General features: G+C 39.4%; 2 protein-coding genes across 6 annotated transcripts; both read left to right on the forward strand.

Moving 5' to 3' along the window:
• The first annotated feature begins 1,105 nt into the window (after nt 1-1,105).
• Nucleotides 1,106-12,661, forward strand: cnga2a (cyclic nucleotide gated channel subunit alpha 2a). Its single transcript, XM_067518679.1, has 11 exons — nt 1,106-1,323; nt 1,570-1,659; nt 8,140-8,250; nt 8,419-8,610; nt 8,691-8,801; nt 9,153-9,259; nt 9,357-9,844; nt 9,971-10,249; nt 10,389-10,487; nt 11,287-11,664; nt 11,754-12,661. Exons 2-11 carry the CDS (start codon nt 1,571-1,573, stop codon nt 11,937-11,939), a joined length of 2,040 nt encoding a protein of 679 aa, XP_067374780.1. The 5' UTR covers nt 1,106-1,323; nt 1,570; the 3' UTR covers nt 11,940-12,661.
• Nucleotides 12,662-12,868: 207 nt separating this feature from the next.
• On the forward strand, nt 12,869-17,543 carry LOC137134125 (calmegin-like). 5 transcript variants are annotated; one of them, XM_067518632.1, is made up of 6 exons: nt 12,869-12,970; nt 13,342-13,424; nt 13,963-14,082; nt 14,215-14,317; nt 15,190-15,263; nt 16,071-16,478. In XM_067518632.1, exons 2-6 carry the CDS (start codon nt 13,356-13,358, stop codon nt 16,191-16,193), a joined length of 489 nt encoding a protein of 162 aa, XP_067374733.1. In that variant the 5' UTR covers nt 12,869-12,970; nt 13,342-13,355; the 3' UTR covers nt 16,194-16,478. The 5 variants fall into 5 exon arrangements, with proteins under 5 accessions (XP_067374733.1, XP_067374732.1, XP_067374731.1 ...); XM_067518631.1 differs by having other exon boundaries at nt 12,893-12,970; nt 13,225-13,424; nt 16,071-16,476; XM_067518630.1 differs by having other exon boundaries at nt 12,901-13,424; nt 16,071-16,476.
• Nucleotides 17,544-18,043: the final 500 nt, after the last annotated feature.

Here is an 18,043-nt window from a genome sequence, read left to right on the forward strand (position 1 = left end):
ACTAGATATGAAGAGTTTGCATCTGCTTGCGTGGGTACTTCAGCTTCCTCCCAGAGTCCAAAGACATGCATGTTAGGTTTATTGGTGACTCCAAAAAGATGAATGTGAGTCTGAATGGTTGTCTGGCTGTGTATGTCTCTGTGTTGGCCCTGAGAGAGACTGGTAGCCTGTCCAGACTGTAACCCCACCTCTGGGAAAGGCTTCAGCAGCCCACAAACATGAACAGCATAAGCAGTTAAAATGCATAGATGGATGTAAACCTGTTTCAGTGTTTCTATGGGAACATGAATGTTGGTGTAAGACACACATAGAAAAGTGAACTCCTCCTTTAAGTTGGTAAAGTGGTTAGAATAAACTATACACAAAAAAAAAAGCAATGAACATAAACCAATAACGAGAAGAACAAAGTCAGGGAACATTTCTCTCTAGTGCATTAGTCCAATAAATGCTTTTCTTTAATGGAAAGTTCTGTGGTTAGTCTATAAAAATAACAGAATTGACTGAATCAGTTGGATTAAAAAGGAAAAACTGATGCCTTGCTGCTGTTGTCAGCAGTGTGGTTCACTTCATCACATCGGGATAATAGTATGACTAATTATAATTAATATTGAGAGGCAGCTATTGAGCTTGTTGGAGGTTTTCCTGGGTCTCATTCAACCAATAATATGTGACAATGAATGAAAAACAATTCAAACGTGCCATTATCTTGAATTTGCTTTCATCTTTTGTGTATGTGTGAACATCAGAGTACAAGAGAAGGTGTTTTTTCCTTTTAGTAAATTCAGAACACACACAGAGCACATTTGTGTCTACTTCATTTAACGATTTACTGTATGCTTCACTTCATTATGACACAGCAGTGGAAAACCAGACCAGCTATTTAGATTAGAATCTAAAAAATAATGTCTAAGTCATTTTGTGCAGGTGTGTGAGTAAAAGACACTTCCCCCTCAGCAATCAGCAGAATGCACACACACACCAAGACACACTTGTGGTTCAGAGGCCACTTGAAACGAGGTTCTTGAATTCAGATGAGCGTGTGGTTAAAGGGAACACAGATGCACACAGACACACAATTTGCAATTTAAACAGCGTTTTTGTCCAGTGCCATGTGATCGTTCCTTTTATCGGTTACATTGGCTCGACTCACTGATCCATCCCTTCACATCAGTGTTTGTCTGTCTTTCGCTGTCATTCAGCTTGTAAATGCGAATGTGGAGGTCGACATATAGGTGCCTAAACACAAGAGATGAAACTCAACTGAAGACGTGAGCGGATGTGGTGGATAGATGACCTGACGTGAGATAACAGGACATTTATCAGGTTTGTTTATCTCTCTTGTGATCTGTTGTCATAGCTTTATGAGCCTATCTAATGCTATAGCTCTATGCTGGGCCTGTTGGTTTCCATGGTAATGCTGATAGAGATGTTGGATAACCTCACACTGGATGACCTTCCTTTTCAACTAATGTGTTAGTCTGTGTGTTTATGATGGTCATGTGCTTGTTGCTTTATTTCACGAACAAAATAAAAAAATGCACAGAGTCTTAAGTCATGGTATGTGTTTAGCATGGCAGGTCTAATGCAGGACTCACACAGGCTGTCTGTAAAAACATGGGCAGAGGAGGAGAGCGAACGGGCTGACAGCGCACTTAGCAGGTACACACACACACACACAAACACAAACACACCTTTGCACTGTTTTATGTGAGAACCTTCATTGACATAAATGCTTGGTCACGTGTTTTAAACATTCTGCTTGCTCACTTTGAACTGCTCATCAAATTGCAGTGTTGGTCAGCACCAGAACCCACCACTGAAACATATAAACACACGAATTGATGCTACATTATACAGGTCAATGCTGTGTAGAGCTTTTCCAGGGTTTTTATGCTTTTAAACAGTGGAGTAGATTCTTAAGTTGTACTCTGATATGGTTAGAAAATTCAGTAAAATATAATCTGCAGAAAGTTTGCAAAATAAACTCTTCTCTCTGATGTGCCCTGATTCTCATTTTCTTATAAGTAGTGGAAAATACCAGTTTATACTACAAAGTGCTGTCAGGGAGAAAACAAAAACTTCAGTAGAATTTGTACTCAAGGTTGTGTTCAGTTTAGATGTCTGTCCAAATTTTAATTAGTTCATACATGGGTTCATGAGGACGTTTGTGGAAGACGTTCAGATTGTGTGTTGAACAAGATGTGAGGTCAATGTGAACAGAGTGAACGTGCTCTAAGACCATTTACCACAAACAACTGTGGGGTCCAAGTGGAGGCTGCCATCTCCTGCTGCAAACTTTACATTCTTCAATTTTCTCATTTAGTGTAATTTATTTCTTAACTCTGCTTTTACTGTTTTTCCCGCGGGTTAATGTGATTAGTCTTTTTCAGGTTTACATCATTTCATTTAAATATGTGCAGGCCCATCAGTACCCATCATTTCCAAAGACATCTTCAACCAGTCCCCTAAAGAATTGCTAGAAGTGTCTTTATTTATCTATAGCAAATCATTTTCAGGTTGTATTCCTAGATTGTATCACAGTATGGCCCCTATTACAGTATGTTGTTGTGTCAATATATTCATAACTAAATAACATCTAACCGTTTTTCATGTCTCTGAATATAAATTGCAGTTTACAGTGTCTGACATTAGTCCCGGTAGGTGGAAACATATCTATTACCATAGCTTCTCTTAATATGTAACTAACAGGAACAGAGAACTGCAGGCAAACATAAAAAAAAAAAAAATCAATTTAAATATAGGATATGAAAGGTTCAATTTAAAGTTGTTGTGTGTCAGATGTTGATGAGGACTGAGCACAGATAATAAAGAATCTCGTAGATCAGAGGAGATGTGGGGAATATTTGTATTTTCTCACAACTGTGTGACAGGGACCATGTATAGAGGGATTTACTTTGGAGAGGTGATGGAGTTGGGAGCAAACATTGAACACTGAGGATGGAGAGGAGGAAAATAAGGGGTGATACACAGTTCTGAAAAAGGACTTTTCCTTGTGATTGTTGTTCACTTCTGGGAATATCTGGAAGTTTTGGCTAGTGGCTGGTTGGATGTTGCCAATCTACAGATATATTTCCTGTCTACTGTAGCATCCTCATTTCCATTATGAATATGTAGAGGGTTAATGCTACATGTCATTGATTATTACGTTAACTGCAAGGCTGAGTAGCAGAAGCAAAAGTTATTTTGATGAAATTCAGTCCTGGTATTCAGATAATGTAGATACGTGTTGATAGCTGTGTGGTCTTCATTCATGCAGAACATGGATATACCTGTCTGAAAAAATATGGTTTTGATTTAATTAAAACAGAAATGTAATTTATTGGGTAAAAGGTTCTAAATAAATATTTACCTGTTAACACATTATGTGAAGGGTAATGTGACAATACTGAGTGGATCTCTGCCCCCTGCTTCTCCACTTATGTGTTGACGTGTCAAAATGACAGATCCTCTTCAATGTTTTTGGCATGCAGTGAATCTTCTCTGTTGCATTCACGATCAAATCATCTTGCTTAGTAAGTACATTTCTATTAAACATGCAAATGATTCAAGGACTCTTGTGGTTCTTGGTTACATTCTAGCAGCTCTGTAGAGGACACATCAAGCAGGTTACACAGGAATTGCACTGATGTACCGGCTCATATCTAACTGAAATGATGTAAAATATAAGAGAGAGAGCCTGAGATAAAATTGACTCATTACATTAAGCTGCAGAAAAAACAGGAAAAGGAAGTTAACAACAGAAATGAGAAAATTATGAGAAGAGCCAGTTTTCCGTGAATTGTATAACTAGTGTGGAGGCAAGAGATGGTGGATAGATGGTGGATGTTAAATGCAGCAGAGAAGGGTTGTAGGAGGAGGATGGATGTGGTACTGCAGGTACAATGTACTGTTGCTCTAACTCTCCATTTACAAATGTGATGTTTGGAACTAAAAAGCCTTATGTCAGCTTCACTTCTTTGCTCTTTTGTTTTCTGAATGCTGAGGCGTTGGTGCCCGTAAAACATCAACACCATAAAGAGGAGGATAGACTCCAACCCTGGCGTATTTCCGTGGGGACGGTTCAGTCTCTCACACAGCCTGTACTTAACACGGTCTCGCAGGTCAGGACTGTAGGGACAAACCCGACCACTGTTATACCTGTGAGGGGCAGAAAAAAACACAAATTAAATCAGGATGAAACATGTGATTCATTAATTAACACGCGGCAAATCCCACAAACATACTTCACCATATCATCCTCCACTTCATGGTAGATGTCCTGGTACTCCTCCACTGAGTGGTTGTGGATCTTTAGAGGGCCGTTGTTGTGCTGCACTAGGGCAGTGGAGGGCTGGGAGCTAGGGGAAACTGTGGGGAGGACTGGCAGCTCAGCGTGTGGGTTGGTGGAGGGAGGCCTGGGACCAGATTCATCAACCATGAAATGTGCTGAGCTGGGCTGGAAGTCTGAGAAGTTGTATCCAGAGTTATCTCCCCTTGTTCTTCAGTAAGAAGTTTAGAAGGACAGGACTCAGAGGCCCCCTTCCTCTTGCGGGAAGGGTTGGCAACCGAAACAGCCTGTTGGTGCTTTGGTTGGTAATTCAGGACCTGGTGGGTGTCAGAAACACATGAGGACATGAGGCTTCAGTGAACTTTTTATAGATTCTGATTTTAGACAAACAATATCTTGTTGTTACTCAGTTGGATGAAAGATTCAGTATAGGATACAATAATTGTGAACATGAAATTGCAATAACAAAAGCTCTCACAGAGTGGTGATAATTGATAAACATGGGATCTAAGCAGTGCAATAAGCAGTATTTACAGTATAATGTCCAAATGGTACATGTTTTTTTTAAAGCTGTTTTATTCTCTAGTTATTCAGGAATTACATTTTACTCCATATGGACCATATTAGTCTTTTTCCAACCTGGCTGTCCCTGCAGCATGGACACTGCAGGCTTCCTTCCATTCTCTGCCTGGTTTGCAGAGGTTCTCCGTCCTTGATAAAACTCAGGGTCCTGAAGGTTGATGGCCTAAAACAATACACACACAAGACACAATGAGGCTAAGACATTAAATGCAGCATCTGGAGTGAATACTGTGCGGTAACTTAACAATTTCCTGTAAAAGTCTCTCCTTGAAATTGACTGGTAGTTTCCATTAATATTATTTTTAGTTTTTAAAATGATGCTGGTTTTAAAAGTAGATTTTGATACAAGATATGGTCTCAAGGTCAGATAATAAAGTAGGACCACCCTAAGACCTTGATCGTGTCAGTTGGGGGTATGTTTTCCTGCATATTCATACAATGAGTTAAATTACTACAAATCACTGTTTTGCAGAGAAAAGATTCAGGAAACATTAAACTAGATGTAACTACTTCACAGTGTTGAAGTCCTGTACACATTGTGTCACAGCTTAGTAATATTTAAAAGGTTTTTGTCTATAGTATTTAAGAATCAACTATCATCATAATGATGATAAAATGCATTACACATTTTCCAATAATGTCTTAAAACTGATTTTCCTTGGTGCTGGTTGCGAGGCTGGAAACAATCTAGTTTAAGAGTAGCATCCAGGCGAGATACAAATTGTAAATTTTGCAAAAATGCCATAAGAATCTTAGCAGGAAAAATGAATAATACAGTCACTAGTGGAATAGAAGGACAAAAACTAGAAATGGAGGATGAGGCAACAAAGTGAAAGTGTTACAATCTTCCTAAGATGAAATGCTATTTTTTTTTTCCACATTGTCATTGGTGATTCCCTGGTAACATGGGAAGTCAAATGGTTACAGTTGATCAAATGTAATTTTTCTTCCTTACCCTGTCCATCCTCAGTCCCACACACTGATGTACAGCTCAAACTCCATCCCATAACTTTACCAGTTATGTTTTTAAGTATTTTATTTTATGCCAATTAGCTTATTTTAGTTATGTGTGTTTGAAATTTGCTAGGTCATGGACATAATTTACATTTCATATTAAAAGCAGCATTAATACATATATTTACATTAGCAATTGCAAGTTAATTTAAAATGTGAACGATCCTGTTGAACGAAATATCCCAGACCCTGTACAGAGCAAATCATAATTCTACATATTGATTCACTTTTCTAGCCTGCAACATTGTTCAGTCTCACAATTGTCATTAACCCTTTTAGCAAGAAGCTACAACCCACATCTTCAGTGAACAAAAACACCAGGATTGTGGTGTACAGGGGTTTACTAGTGCTAATGCAAGCTACAAATTATACAAGCAGGGTCAGAACTACACATACATCCACTCAGATTTCTCTGAGTTCTCAAATTAATTTTAGTTTGTCAGTTCTTCAGCATGAACTTAAACTGTCAGCTAGATGGTTAAAACTCGGTCACATTGTTTCATCAGGACACTGGCACCAAACACACAAGCAGTTTTTATGCCAGATGCCCTTCCAGATGCAACCCTCCCATTTTTTTTTTTTTAATTTTGGCTCAGGACCTTCACCAAGGTGGCCCTTTGGTAGCTGAGCCACACCTGGTAGGGTTGGTTTCAAACCCGTGGCCTTCTGCATCCTAACCCAATGCTCTACCACTAAGTCCCCTATAACTTACATTAGCATATTCTCTGTAAATTTACTGTGGTGATTGTAGAGGTTAGAAAAGAATGCTTGTATCTGTTGGTTCTGACTGGTGGCCTCCTTAAGAGAAAGCCAGAAGCCAAGAGATGGAATTGTGGATTTAGGAGATGAGAGCTGCCACACAGGAAGGACTAAGCAGCTTCTTTTTATGGAGCTCATATAGACTTGCTCGATTTCCAATCACTTTACTGCCGCATTTGTCAAGCCATTTTAATTAACTTATATTCCTTAACACTGAGAGAGCCAGAACAAATAACAGAACAATGTCACCACATTTATGTAAGCTTGAAAATTGTCCAGAGTAAAAAGTCATCAGGTCTTTGCCAGACAAACAACAATTTGACTTGATCTACACCAATTCTGCCAAGAGTGTGCATTGTGTCTTCTGCATTGTGTGCAATTGTCACCCTGTATGTATAAAGTGGAGCTCACTGAATGTCAGAAAACCCCAAATAATTTAACCCTCTGAATCTAATTCTATCGTAAAATAAAAATTAGTTCGCATATTAGCATATAACCTTCCCATTGGAACTGTATAGTGTATAAAGAGACAGATATTCAGGCTGTCAGGATTAGTTTTTAAAGGTGGACTCAAGAGCAACAAGGTGAGAGGGGTTGAGTAAATAAAGGACTTTATTAACCATTATAGGAAAAGACAAGAACCAACAACTAACATAAGTTCACTCCTGTAAAAGGACAAAGCTGAAATAAGGTCAGTAAGGGAAACTAAAACAACAATCCCCAGGAACAACAGAAAACTGGAAAACGAAACCTTCATGAAACCCATAAACTAAACCAACACTAGAAAACAAAATCCTACCCACACTCGAAAAAAGCCCACAAACAGGGAAGGACTGTCGCAGAACGAAAAACCAGAAACAAACCTCAGACCAAAGGAACAGAAAACAGAGTCCACTAGACCAGGGTCATGAGTCCAAGAACTTTGAGTTATTAGGAAAGACAGTGTGTTGCATGAATGGCAGCACCAAACAACGGCAATGATCCAACCAGGAAAAGAGGGAGAGCTGGTTTTAAAAAGGAAAACAATTGTGACTGATGATGAGTGGTAAGGCTGTAGAAATAAATGGGGGACAGAGAGTGGAGAAAAAGGGGAACAAAATAAAAGTCCAGGGCAGGAAGACACAGGGACTGCTAGAGACCAAAACAGAACAAAAACAAAAGTAAATATTAGATTTGTATATTGTATATGTATATTTCCTTTTTTATCTGCAGCATTAAAGGTGTCTTGTTCAATATGTGTTCTTTTATGCTCCATGACAAATCTGTGTTTCCTATTTAAAATGAAACCTTAAAACCACTTCTTAAAATAATGCACTCCACTGTGTCCCATCCCCACAATAACCTCTGTAATAGACACACAGTAGAATTAGCACCTATCTTATGGTTTTAGACCTCAATTTAAATCTAATCAATGTAATGAAGAGTAGCTGCTGTTGGTGAATTATTCTGTAGATTTTTTATCATTTTGTTTTCTCTGTGTGGTAATATGTGTGTAGAGCACAGTCGATGTGTGATGACAGTTCTTCAGAGCTGCAGAGAATGGCAGCCAATGACAGGAAAGATATTAATTCCCAGAATTCCTTTCGTGGGCGAGGAGCTCTGTCCAGGTATGGTAGATGATAAATAACCTCCTCCTTAGTGTAACGTATATTTTTTTCATTTGTGTACGTATTCAAGTGTGAATTTAAATGTGACTTTTTTCCCACTATGGCTTAATATCAGGGAAATTGGAGTCTGATGATCTGAATGTAAATGTGCTTTTTGTCTGTCTATAGGATAGTAAGTATGGTGATGACTCTTAGAGAATGGGCTCAGAAGAGCCTGGCCGAAGAGACGGAGAGGCCCGATTCGTTCTTGGAACGTTTCAGAGGTCCCGCCAACATGGACATACAGGCCCCGCCCAGCAGGTTCAGCCACACCCACACTGGCTCAGACGCAGATAATGAAGTCAGACAATCCAGACGCACGTAAGGCAACACAAACAAAAAGCACATGACCCCACCTGCCACCTAGATACACCTGTAAAACTCTTATCCCTTTCTCTCAGGAAAAGAAAGTTTAAGGTCGTGGTCTTATCCCCATCTGATGACACATACTACCACTGGCTGATGGTGATTGCTACTGCTGTTTTTTACAACTGGACCCTGTTAGTTGCCAGGTTGGAAATGATTATTTTCACTAATAGTACTTGTGGCCATGCCGCTATTCCTATTCCTTGTTCCACTTTTCTATCAATTACATCAAAGAATATTTCATTGCTTAGCTTCCCTTTCAGTTTGTACTGTGCTGAATGACTCTTTATGCATTAAGCTGAACGTGAGCATGCAGAATGGCCCGTTCATTATTTAGTATTTCCATCCCATTTGCAAAAATGTGTTTAGTAATTCCTCGTGGAAAAAACATTTTGGGCTGTAACCTTTAAATGATAATAGAAAATGTGACGTGTCAGCATCACACAGATCACAGGGGCCACCAGAGTTTCTGTTCAAAAGTCTATGTGTTTCTTTAGAGCCTGTTTCGATGAGCTTCAAATGAGAACTGTGCTGGTGTGGTTGGTACTGGACTACATCTGTGATGGAGTCTACATCCTGGATATAGCCGTTCGACTCCACACAGGCACTGAAAACAATGACACTAAATATACTTTTTTTTCTTTTAGCCATCTGTCTGAATTTTGCCTACATTTTTAATTCCTATCTTTATGTTTATAAAGGTTTCTTGGATCAAGGCTTGATGGTCAAAGACGTGCGGCGTCTGAGAGAAACCTATGTTCGAACCTTGCAGTGCAAACTCGACATCTGCTCCATCCTTCCCACTGATCTTTTCTATTTGACCACTGGAGCCAGCTACACCCCTCTGCTTCGCTTTAACCGGCTCCTGCGCCTGACACGCCTCTTTGAGTTCTTTGAACGTACCGAAACACGAACAGGCTACCCCAACACCTTCCGCATCTGTAAACTGGTTCTGTACATCTTGGTGATCATTCACTGGAATGCCTGTGGATACTACAGCTTCTCCAAGGTTCTTGGACTAGGCTCTGATTCTTGGGTTTATCCCAATGCATCTGATCCTGAGTTTGGCTCCCTGACCAGAAGTTACATATATTGTCTGTACTGGTCCACTCTGACACTGACTACTATTGGAGAGACACCTCCCCCTGTTAGAGATGAGGAATACTTGTTCTTGATATTTGACTTTTTAGTAAGTCCTTTGCAATGATGCAACATTGGTTAAAATGATCTCACATTTAACCAACAGTAGACTGGATCCACAGTGGGTCACTTGTCCCAGTCTATCCAAACAACTTATTCTCATATTCTGTCCTAGGTTGGTGTTCTGATATTTGCATCCATTGTGGGAAACGTTGGATCCATGATTTCTAACATGAATGCTACAAGAGCGGCCTTTCAGAGCCGTGTAGATGCCCTGAAACACTACATGCATTTCCGACATGTCAGCAAGGTGCTGGAGCATCGTGTAATCCGCTGGTTCGACTACCTCTGGACCAATCAGAAGACAATAGATGAACAGGAAGTGTTGAGGAACCTTCCCAATAAACTGAGAGCTGAGATTGCTATTAATGTCCACCTGGATACACTGAAGAAGGTAAAGAAGCCTTATACAATGTGACCCAACTTTATTTACTTTTCACAGAGTTACAGTATGTTTGGTTCTATTTCTGGTGGAAGTGTTTTTTTTAACTTTAAACTTTATAGTTTGCATTTGTATGTGTGTGTGAACATAGGTGCGCATTTTCCAGGATTGTGAGGCTGGCCTCCTTGTGGAGTTGGTGTTAAAACTTCAACCACAGGTTTTCAGTCCTGGAGACTATATCTGTAGAAAGGTCAGTATTGTATTTACTTGTATCGATAACATAATGTGAAGTGCTGCCTCTTGCTTGAAATGCTGCACATTTCAGTCACAGAGTGCACATTAATGTATTTCGCTTGTTCCACCCGCCCAACTCCATGCCCACATTGATGCCACGGAAATAATATTTTAGAGACTATTGTTGCATGTCGTACTCCCTCTCTCTCTCTCTCTCTCCTCATGTTTCCTGTCTGCCTTTTCACTATAAACGCAGAAATGTGACATAACAAAATATCCACTGCCTATTTTGTGATTCCTACTACTCCTAGTTCAATCTTCCCTTGGAATTTTCTTGTAATCAAACAAGGCCATTTTTACATTATGCCCACATATTGTGTATCCATGAGGATGTCCAAAGGTGACAAATATTTCCTTCTTCAAACAACATCTCCAGTGCCAGTTGAGCTTGCTTTTATAATTGACAACTATAAATTTACTGCACTTTCAAGCCCACATGCCACACTTTTCTCATATATTTTAATAGAAAAATGCTGCGACAGTTTTTAAAATGTGGATATGTGTGGTGAAAACCTTCTGTGACACAGACTCACTCAGCAGCCCAGGCAGTGGTGGAGAGATATTCACTTCCAAAAGTTTTGTTAAATGAAGCTCACCCTACTGACCCATCAGAGAACACCAACGATTATTGCTTATTGCTGTCCACATTTTGGTAAATGATTGGCTTTACCACATAAAGATCTAGCCATTTTCTGCTGTTCACTTGAAAGAACATTAGAAGAACTAATTTATATTCTTTGCCTTTTGGGTTCAAGGGAGATGTAGGTAAGGAGATGTATATAATTAAAGATGGGCAACTGGCAGTGGTGGGTGAGGACGGAGCAACTCAGTTAGCTGTTCTGACAGGAGGAAGCTGCTTCGGAGAGATCAGCATCTTGAACATCAGCGGCAGCAAGATGGGAAACAGACGCACGGCTAATATTCGCAGTCTGGGGTACTCGGACCTCTTCTGCCTTTCCAAACAAGACCTGATGGAGGCACTTCAAGAGTTTCCCGATGCCAGGGCCCAGCTGGAGCAGAGGGGACGGGACATACTGCAGAAGGAGGGACTTTTGGAGGAAGTTAACGTGTCTGCAGGTGAAGATCTCGAGGAAAAGGTGGAGAGGCTGGAAACCGGTCTGGATCGGCTGCAGGTTGGTGAATCGTATTCCGCAACTGCTGCCGTTGGTTCCAAACATTCGTTGCAAGAAAGCCTCTAAACTAATGATGACACTGTTTTCAGACAAGTTTAGCCCGTCTACAGAGTGAGTACAACTCTTCCCAGCTTCGAATGAAACAGCGAATCACAGCCCTCGAACACAACATCACCACAGTAGCAACAGGCAGCGGCTTCCTTTCAGACGCTGACGGCACCGAGAGTGTTTCTGGTGGTGAAGGAGTTCGCAGTGAGGTCAACATCCGGCTCTGATGGACATCCATGGACACACAGCACAAAGCATTGTTTATGGTATGGAAAAAGATTAAAAAGTACTATACATATTTCTCTTTCTTTGATGTCTAAGTCTCAGTATTTAACATAATGTATTTGTATTGTGTTTTGAAGCTTCCCTAATGTCTGTACATTTATCTTTTTAAAATTTTTCAGGACATTAATGTCCTACAAGTGTTCACTGAATTCATTTATATTTATTGTACCTGTCATGTATTTATATATATGAACAGTATATACATTAAATAAATAAACCTCAAAACAAACTATTCTTAATATTTTGATCACAGACAAGGGTTTATACAGGGATTTACAATGACAACTATCCAATTTATTTGTTTTTGGACATGTCCTCATTTATGCCTTATTAATTAAAGGGCAGAAAACGATCAACATAAATGTTTGTGATTTCCTGTCTGCTATAAAGATTTGTAGAATTAAAGATGGCAAACATAATGTATACACTGGCACATATTTGTACTCCATCTGATAGATGTTTTGTTTAATCCAAGAGAACACAACACTTTTTCATAAACCTCTTATACATATCCAATAAAACATTCACTGCAAATGAAGGGGATTTTTTTGTTAATGGACATTTCCGGATTGTCCGGATTATATGTCTTCTGCAAGGATGTCATTTGTGTTTTCTTTGAAGCTATTCTCTTTTTTTTTTGGCCAAAAGCATGGATTACAATAATTCTTTTTCTCTGCAACGTGGACAAACTTGGAAAGTAATTTTTTTTCTAAAAACCCTCCATCCAGTTTCTGTTTATGTTTAATGTATCAGCGGCTTCCTCAATAAAATACTGTTAAAAAACTGCATTAACCCTAACAATGACACACTGTGTGTATGTGGGAGTGAGTGTGTGTCTTATTAACTAGTGCACTTCCCCATTGCATCTGCAGCATGTCAGCAAGTTGCATGGGACCAAAGTCCAACATCACATGACTTTAGCATTTCAGGAAGCAACTATTAGAAACAGTGAGAAATCACTGTATTACAAAAGGTAGAAACACATTGTTTGCTTCCTCTGTTCTCTTTTTTTACTTTCACTTCTTTTTTGTTCTGTTTTTGATGCTCTCTTTCTTTTCTTCCACTTTACTTCTTCTTGTCATGTCTGCATGCTGCTGTGCATCATTTCCATAATGAGCAGTCGGTCCGATTTTATCCTTCCATTCCTCTCTCTTTTTTGTTGGTCTTATGTTTAGATCTCCTGATTACAATAGAAAAACAATATTTCTTTGTTCACTTCTCATTCAGACGCTTTGATTATGGTCTTATCAGTGGACTTGACTTGAGTTTGCACGTGTACACCTGCAGTATTGTGACTGGTTATCATGTGTATGTGGACATGTGGGGACTTTGTGCACGTGAAAGTGTGTGTTTCAGAAATGGAGATCAGCTTCGTGTTGTTTATGACGCTTGGTGCTGCTGTGACACCAGTGTCTGCTGCACCACAGGTAAGACCTGTTTTTTTCAAGTTTTTGTTGACAACACTACAGGCTCGCATAGACTTAAAACCAAATACAAAATCCTTTTTATCATGCGAACATTGGGCAGGGGTAAAAAATAGATGTTTTGTAGGATAGATGTTTGTTCTCTTTATAGTTCTGAAATGTAATAATGCTACTTGGCTAAAGGTTTGTTTCATTAGCAAATGCACCAGAGGTAAAGAGCTGGATAAAATTGTCTTCTCCTACTGCTCAGTATGTTTGTACTATTTCTAGAAATGAATAGAGTTAAAAACTAAAGTGAAGTATTTTTAAACTCCCCAGACGGACATAATCTGCATAACCTAAAACATGATAACATGCTTTTACTATTTCGTCACACTGACTTCATAATACCTAGTTTGCCTTTCACACGATCGGCTTGTGATATTATACAGTAGTTTTCATCTTTGACCTTAATACCACTTGCTAGTTAGCATTTTTTGGCTAGATATACTGTTGATATCATTATGTACCAAATGAAATACATAATTTGTATGTACTCTAGCTGGGAATAATAGAGAGCCTCCTATTGGCCGCCCATCAGCGTCCCTGGCTCTGGAGTGTCTATGTGTTCACTGTTGGACTTCCCATCATTCTCTTCATAAGCTTCATGTGGCCTGACAAGGTAGAATCATTTTCCTTCAGTGTCTGTGTGGATTTGAACTACAACAGGTGATCTGGTCTGGCTCTCTAGAGGCAGCTAAATTACTAATTGCACGATGTCTGTGCATTTGTGCATGAATGTGTTTGCATATAGAGGTTTGGGCCCCCTGAGGAACAGTATTACTATAAGAAGTCAGACGATGCTCAACCAGACCACCCTGAGTCGTCCCCTCTGACACAATCAGTAGATGTCAAAGGTAACACTTTTTTTTAACATCATTATATTGCATGTCACAGCATTAGTAACAGGGGTTCCCTTGTTTCCCATGCACTTTGTTTCGTACTAGAACGCACCTCTGATGTGTGTGCATGGTTAAATTGTGACTTATTAATCTTGCATCACATCTTTTTCTCAGTGTAGCAGTGTGGAGAACGGCACATGTTTGTAGTTGATGAGTTGCTAAAGTGGGTCTCTAAGAACCATCTAGGTTAGCACTTTGTTCTTTGACAAATACACACACCAGCAAGTGAAAACTACATGCCCAGTGATGAGCATTAAATAAGTTGTATTTTGCACCTTGTTTTAATTAGACACTGGCTATATATATCTGTAATAGCTAGTGAGAGAGAGCGAGAGAGAGAGGTTGATCAGGATAATGCTCTCTCATTGTTTGTTGACTTTGAATAAACAAATGCAAAGCGTGTTTTCAGTGATGCTGTGCTAAAAACAGAACTAGAACCATCTCTGCTTGACTCCACAACTGCACTGTGATGACTTTATCAACATGAGCAAACTAAAGCCTAACGGCAAATGCACAGAGAAGACAGTCTGGTGTAAAAAGTAAAACAATTTTCATCGAATGATTTATATTTATTCATTCACACATGTTGATGTGGCATATTTTTTTACTCAGGATGCCATTCCTGCCGCAACCCTCCCATTTCTTTTATTTGGGCTCGGGGCCCAGCACCAGGGTGGCCCTTGGTGGCCCGTGGGGTGGGATTCGAGCCTGCGGCCTTCTGCATCCCATCCCAATGCTCTACCACTGAGCCACCAGGCCCCCTGGATTTGTTAGCAGTAATGGTTGTATAAACAATGTTGGTTTCTTCTGTTTCCCTTTCTATTTAGCAAAGGCTGACAAAGCTGTAACAAGGAAGAGAGACAATCATGGAAACCACAGAAAGTCTGACTTGGACTTGAAGGTGAGATTCAACACTTTCATGTGATAATGATGATGCTGAAGGTGCAAAAGCACTTTCGAAAGTATTAAAGGAAGCCTTTACTGATATTTAACTTGCTTCATTTGGATCTGGTTTGGGTTGTAGATATAAATTCATGCCATTAAACTTCCCTGTGACTTCCCTATATTAAAATATCACTTGGAGGAACCTTCGATTTAGATTATGTCACGAGTTTGTAATCATGGTCAATCTGCTCGCTGCCTTTCCAGCGCTCCTCCAGATGAGATCATCTGATCTACTAACGATGAAAAACTCCCCTGGGTGATGTCATCTGGAGTTTTTCCGCTAGAAACATGGAACCATTTTAATACAGGAAAGTCAGAGAGCAGTTTAAAAGCATTAATGTACATTTACATCTTAAACTAAAGCCATACAGAGCAGGTTGAAAACGGGTGAAGCCGCTCTTTAATGTTTTACAAGGAGACGACTTGTCATTGTATGATATTTATTTAACATATATATTGGTGGGTTTTGGATTTTAATAGTGAAAAGAACATGGATGAAGTGAAGCTCATCTCTTGCAGCACAGGTGGAGTTGTTTGCCCTGCATCACAACTTGAAGGTCACTGGCTTAAATTCACCAGCCAGCTGCTGCATTTCTGCATGGAGTTTGCATGTTCTCCCCATTTTGTGCGGGCTTCCTCTGGTTTCCTTCCACAGGCCTTAAACATGCATGTTAGGTTAATTGTTGCCTCTAATTTGCTTGTAAGGTGTGAATGTGACTGAATAGTTGTCTGTGTATGTCTCTCTTTGTTGGCCCTGTGATAGACTGTCCAGGAAGAACCCCGCCTCTCACCCAATCTTAAGAAATGTTCTGGTACTGGTGCTAACAAAGTCAAAGAACCCAGGCACACGATGAAGCTCTGTTCAACAAATCCATCTGGGCTCTGACTGGTGCAGCCAGAGCCCAGACCTCAAGCCAAGAAATGCTCAGACATCCTGAATATTGCAGAGCTGAAGTGTTTCTCTGAAGAAGATTACAGGCTTATCTGATCAGCCATAAAATCTTTCCAATATCCAACATGCCGAAATCCATGACCAATGTTTTATGTGTACATGTTGATTATTCTGTTTAGAACTGTGAAGACATTGTAACATAGTGCTGAAGTAAAATATGAATACAAATGGGTGGTAGTTGCACTTTGACTTGACAGCTGTGGATTTTGTGCCACTGAACAGTTCAATGAAAAAGGTATAAAAATGGATTGTAAATGCTTGTGTGTGTTTGCTTTGTGTGTGTGTGTTTAGGACCCTTGATCAGCACTACAACCCTGCACACTCAAGAAAGGATGAGCGATCACATCTTTGGCCTGTTGGATTGATGACCGGATAAAACAACACATCCTATAAAACAACAGAAACAAAAAAACGTTGCTTCACTAATCACATGTGTTTAATCAGGTTTTCAAGAGTGTGTTAAGCTAAAATAAAATATATTTAAATGTACCCATTAGCGCAATGCACAAAAACACAAAATACAGCAATAAAGAGGAAAGTATTTGGGCTGGTCTCTACCTCTAGGACTATTAAAGAAGGATTTAAACTCTACAGTTATTCTAAGCTATTTGATTTAATCTTTTTCTAAGTAAAAGATTTAGATATTATCCAGGCAAAACTAAAATGACATCACACCTAAATATATTGATTTATGCATGGAATTTTTGGATAGTTTGTTAAAGGATTGCACATTTTGTCCTTATGCACTTTTTTGCCCATAGTTGAATGAGAAGAGTGATTCAATCCTCATGTGTGCACAGTAAATACAAAGGTACAGCCAGCAGTCAGTTAGCTTAAAAGCTTAAAAGGCCAAGAAACAGCTGTGGAAACACAAGCCTTGGTACCTGCTGGACCTGCTGGACGTGCAGAAAAGTTGAGAGGTTGTGTACGAGGTAAAAAAGAAAAGAAAATGTAATTATTTGCAAAAGGTAAAACACCTGATGGAACATCTTATTTGAAACAGGTAACTGGTAACACGTCTGTACCATGATTGTTTTTGAAACATGTTTTTAGCATCAAATTCAATATATGTGTAAATCTATTTTTCAACAAATAATAATGTAAATTCTTCAAATCATTCTTCAAATGATTTGTAAATCATTGCATCCAAAAATGGGGTTTGCACATACAGTACATTGGCTTTAAACCCGAGAGGTCTTTTAACTAGATGTGAGCAAGCAGCAGTGTATATATTTTTTTAATAAAATAAAAGTCTAAACCAGTCAGTTTCAGACACAAATACAACCCCCTGACACTGAATTTATTTTTTATGTTGTGCTGCTGGCAGTAGCAACTGGCTACATACCTAATGCAGACCTACACTGTGTGAGTGGTAGCGTATGAAGTTTCTTATTGCATTTTTGCCAAAATGTCTTTTCTAGACAGAATATGTGTCTCCTTCACTATGAAAAATCAACACCAGCCACATCGTTCACTCAAGTTCTGTTCTGCCTTTCCCTGCGTTGTTCTGAGGTGACCTTCAACATTTAGCTGTTTGCAACATTAACTGAAATGCCCCTGCAGTTTAATAACACTCACAGAGAATACTCACTAGATAAGTGAGCATTTGGGGAAGCAGAAATCAGAGAGCAGGCAAGTGGAGAACAGAAGACAGGACAAGACAGATGGTAGGACACAGACAACAACAGAGAGATCTGGATATGTTGAGCAACACCTGGTGCATTTTTGGCATTGTTTTTACTAATGAAACACATGTGCTTGTATTATAATGTGTGTTTTGTTTC

This window comes from Channa argus, chromosome 10 (genome assembly GCF_033026475.1).
Source record: "Channa argus isolate prfri chromosome 10, Channa argus male v1.0, whole genome shotgun sequence".
NCBI classification, from domain to species: Eukaryota; Metazoa; Chordata; class Actinopteri; order Anabantiformes; family Channidae; genus Channa; species Channa argus.

What these genes read in the sequence shown, in the direction of transcription:
- cnga2a (XM_067518679.1), top strand. Translation starts at nt 1,571, where the DNA reads ATGGCAGGTCTAATGCAGGACTCACACAGGCTGTCTGTAAAAACATGG. An exon ending in GTCAGACAATCCAGACGCAC is followed by an intron (nt 8,611 to 8,690) that starts GTAAGGCAACAC and finishes CCTTTCTCTCAG; the next exon opens with GAAAAGAAAGTTTAAGGTCG. An exon ending in AGCCGTTCGACTCCACACAG is followed by an intron (nt 9,260 to 9,356) that starts GCACTGAAAACA and finishes ATGTTTATAAAG; the next exon opens with GTTTCTTGGATCAAGGCTTG.
- LOC137134125 (XM_067518631.1), top strand. Translation starts at nt 13,302, where the DNA reads ATGTGTATGTGGACATGTGGGGACTTTGTGCACGTGAAAGTGTGTGTT. An exon ending in CAGTGTCTGCTGCACCACAG is followed by an intron (nt 13,425 to 13,962) that starts GTAAGACCTGTT and finishes TATGTACTCTAG; the next exon opens with CTGGGAATAATAGAGAGCCT. An exon ending in GCTTCATGTGGCCTGACAAG is followed by an intron (nt 14,083 to 14,214) that starts GTAGAATCATTT and finishes GTTTGCATATAG; the next exon opens with AGGTTTGGGCCCCCTGAGGA.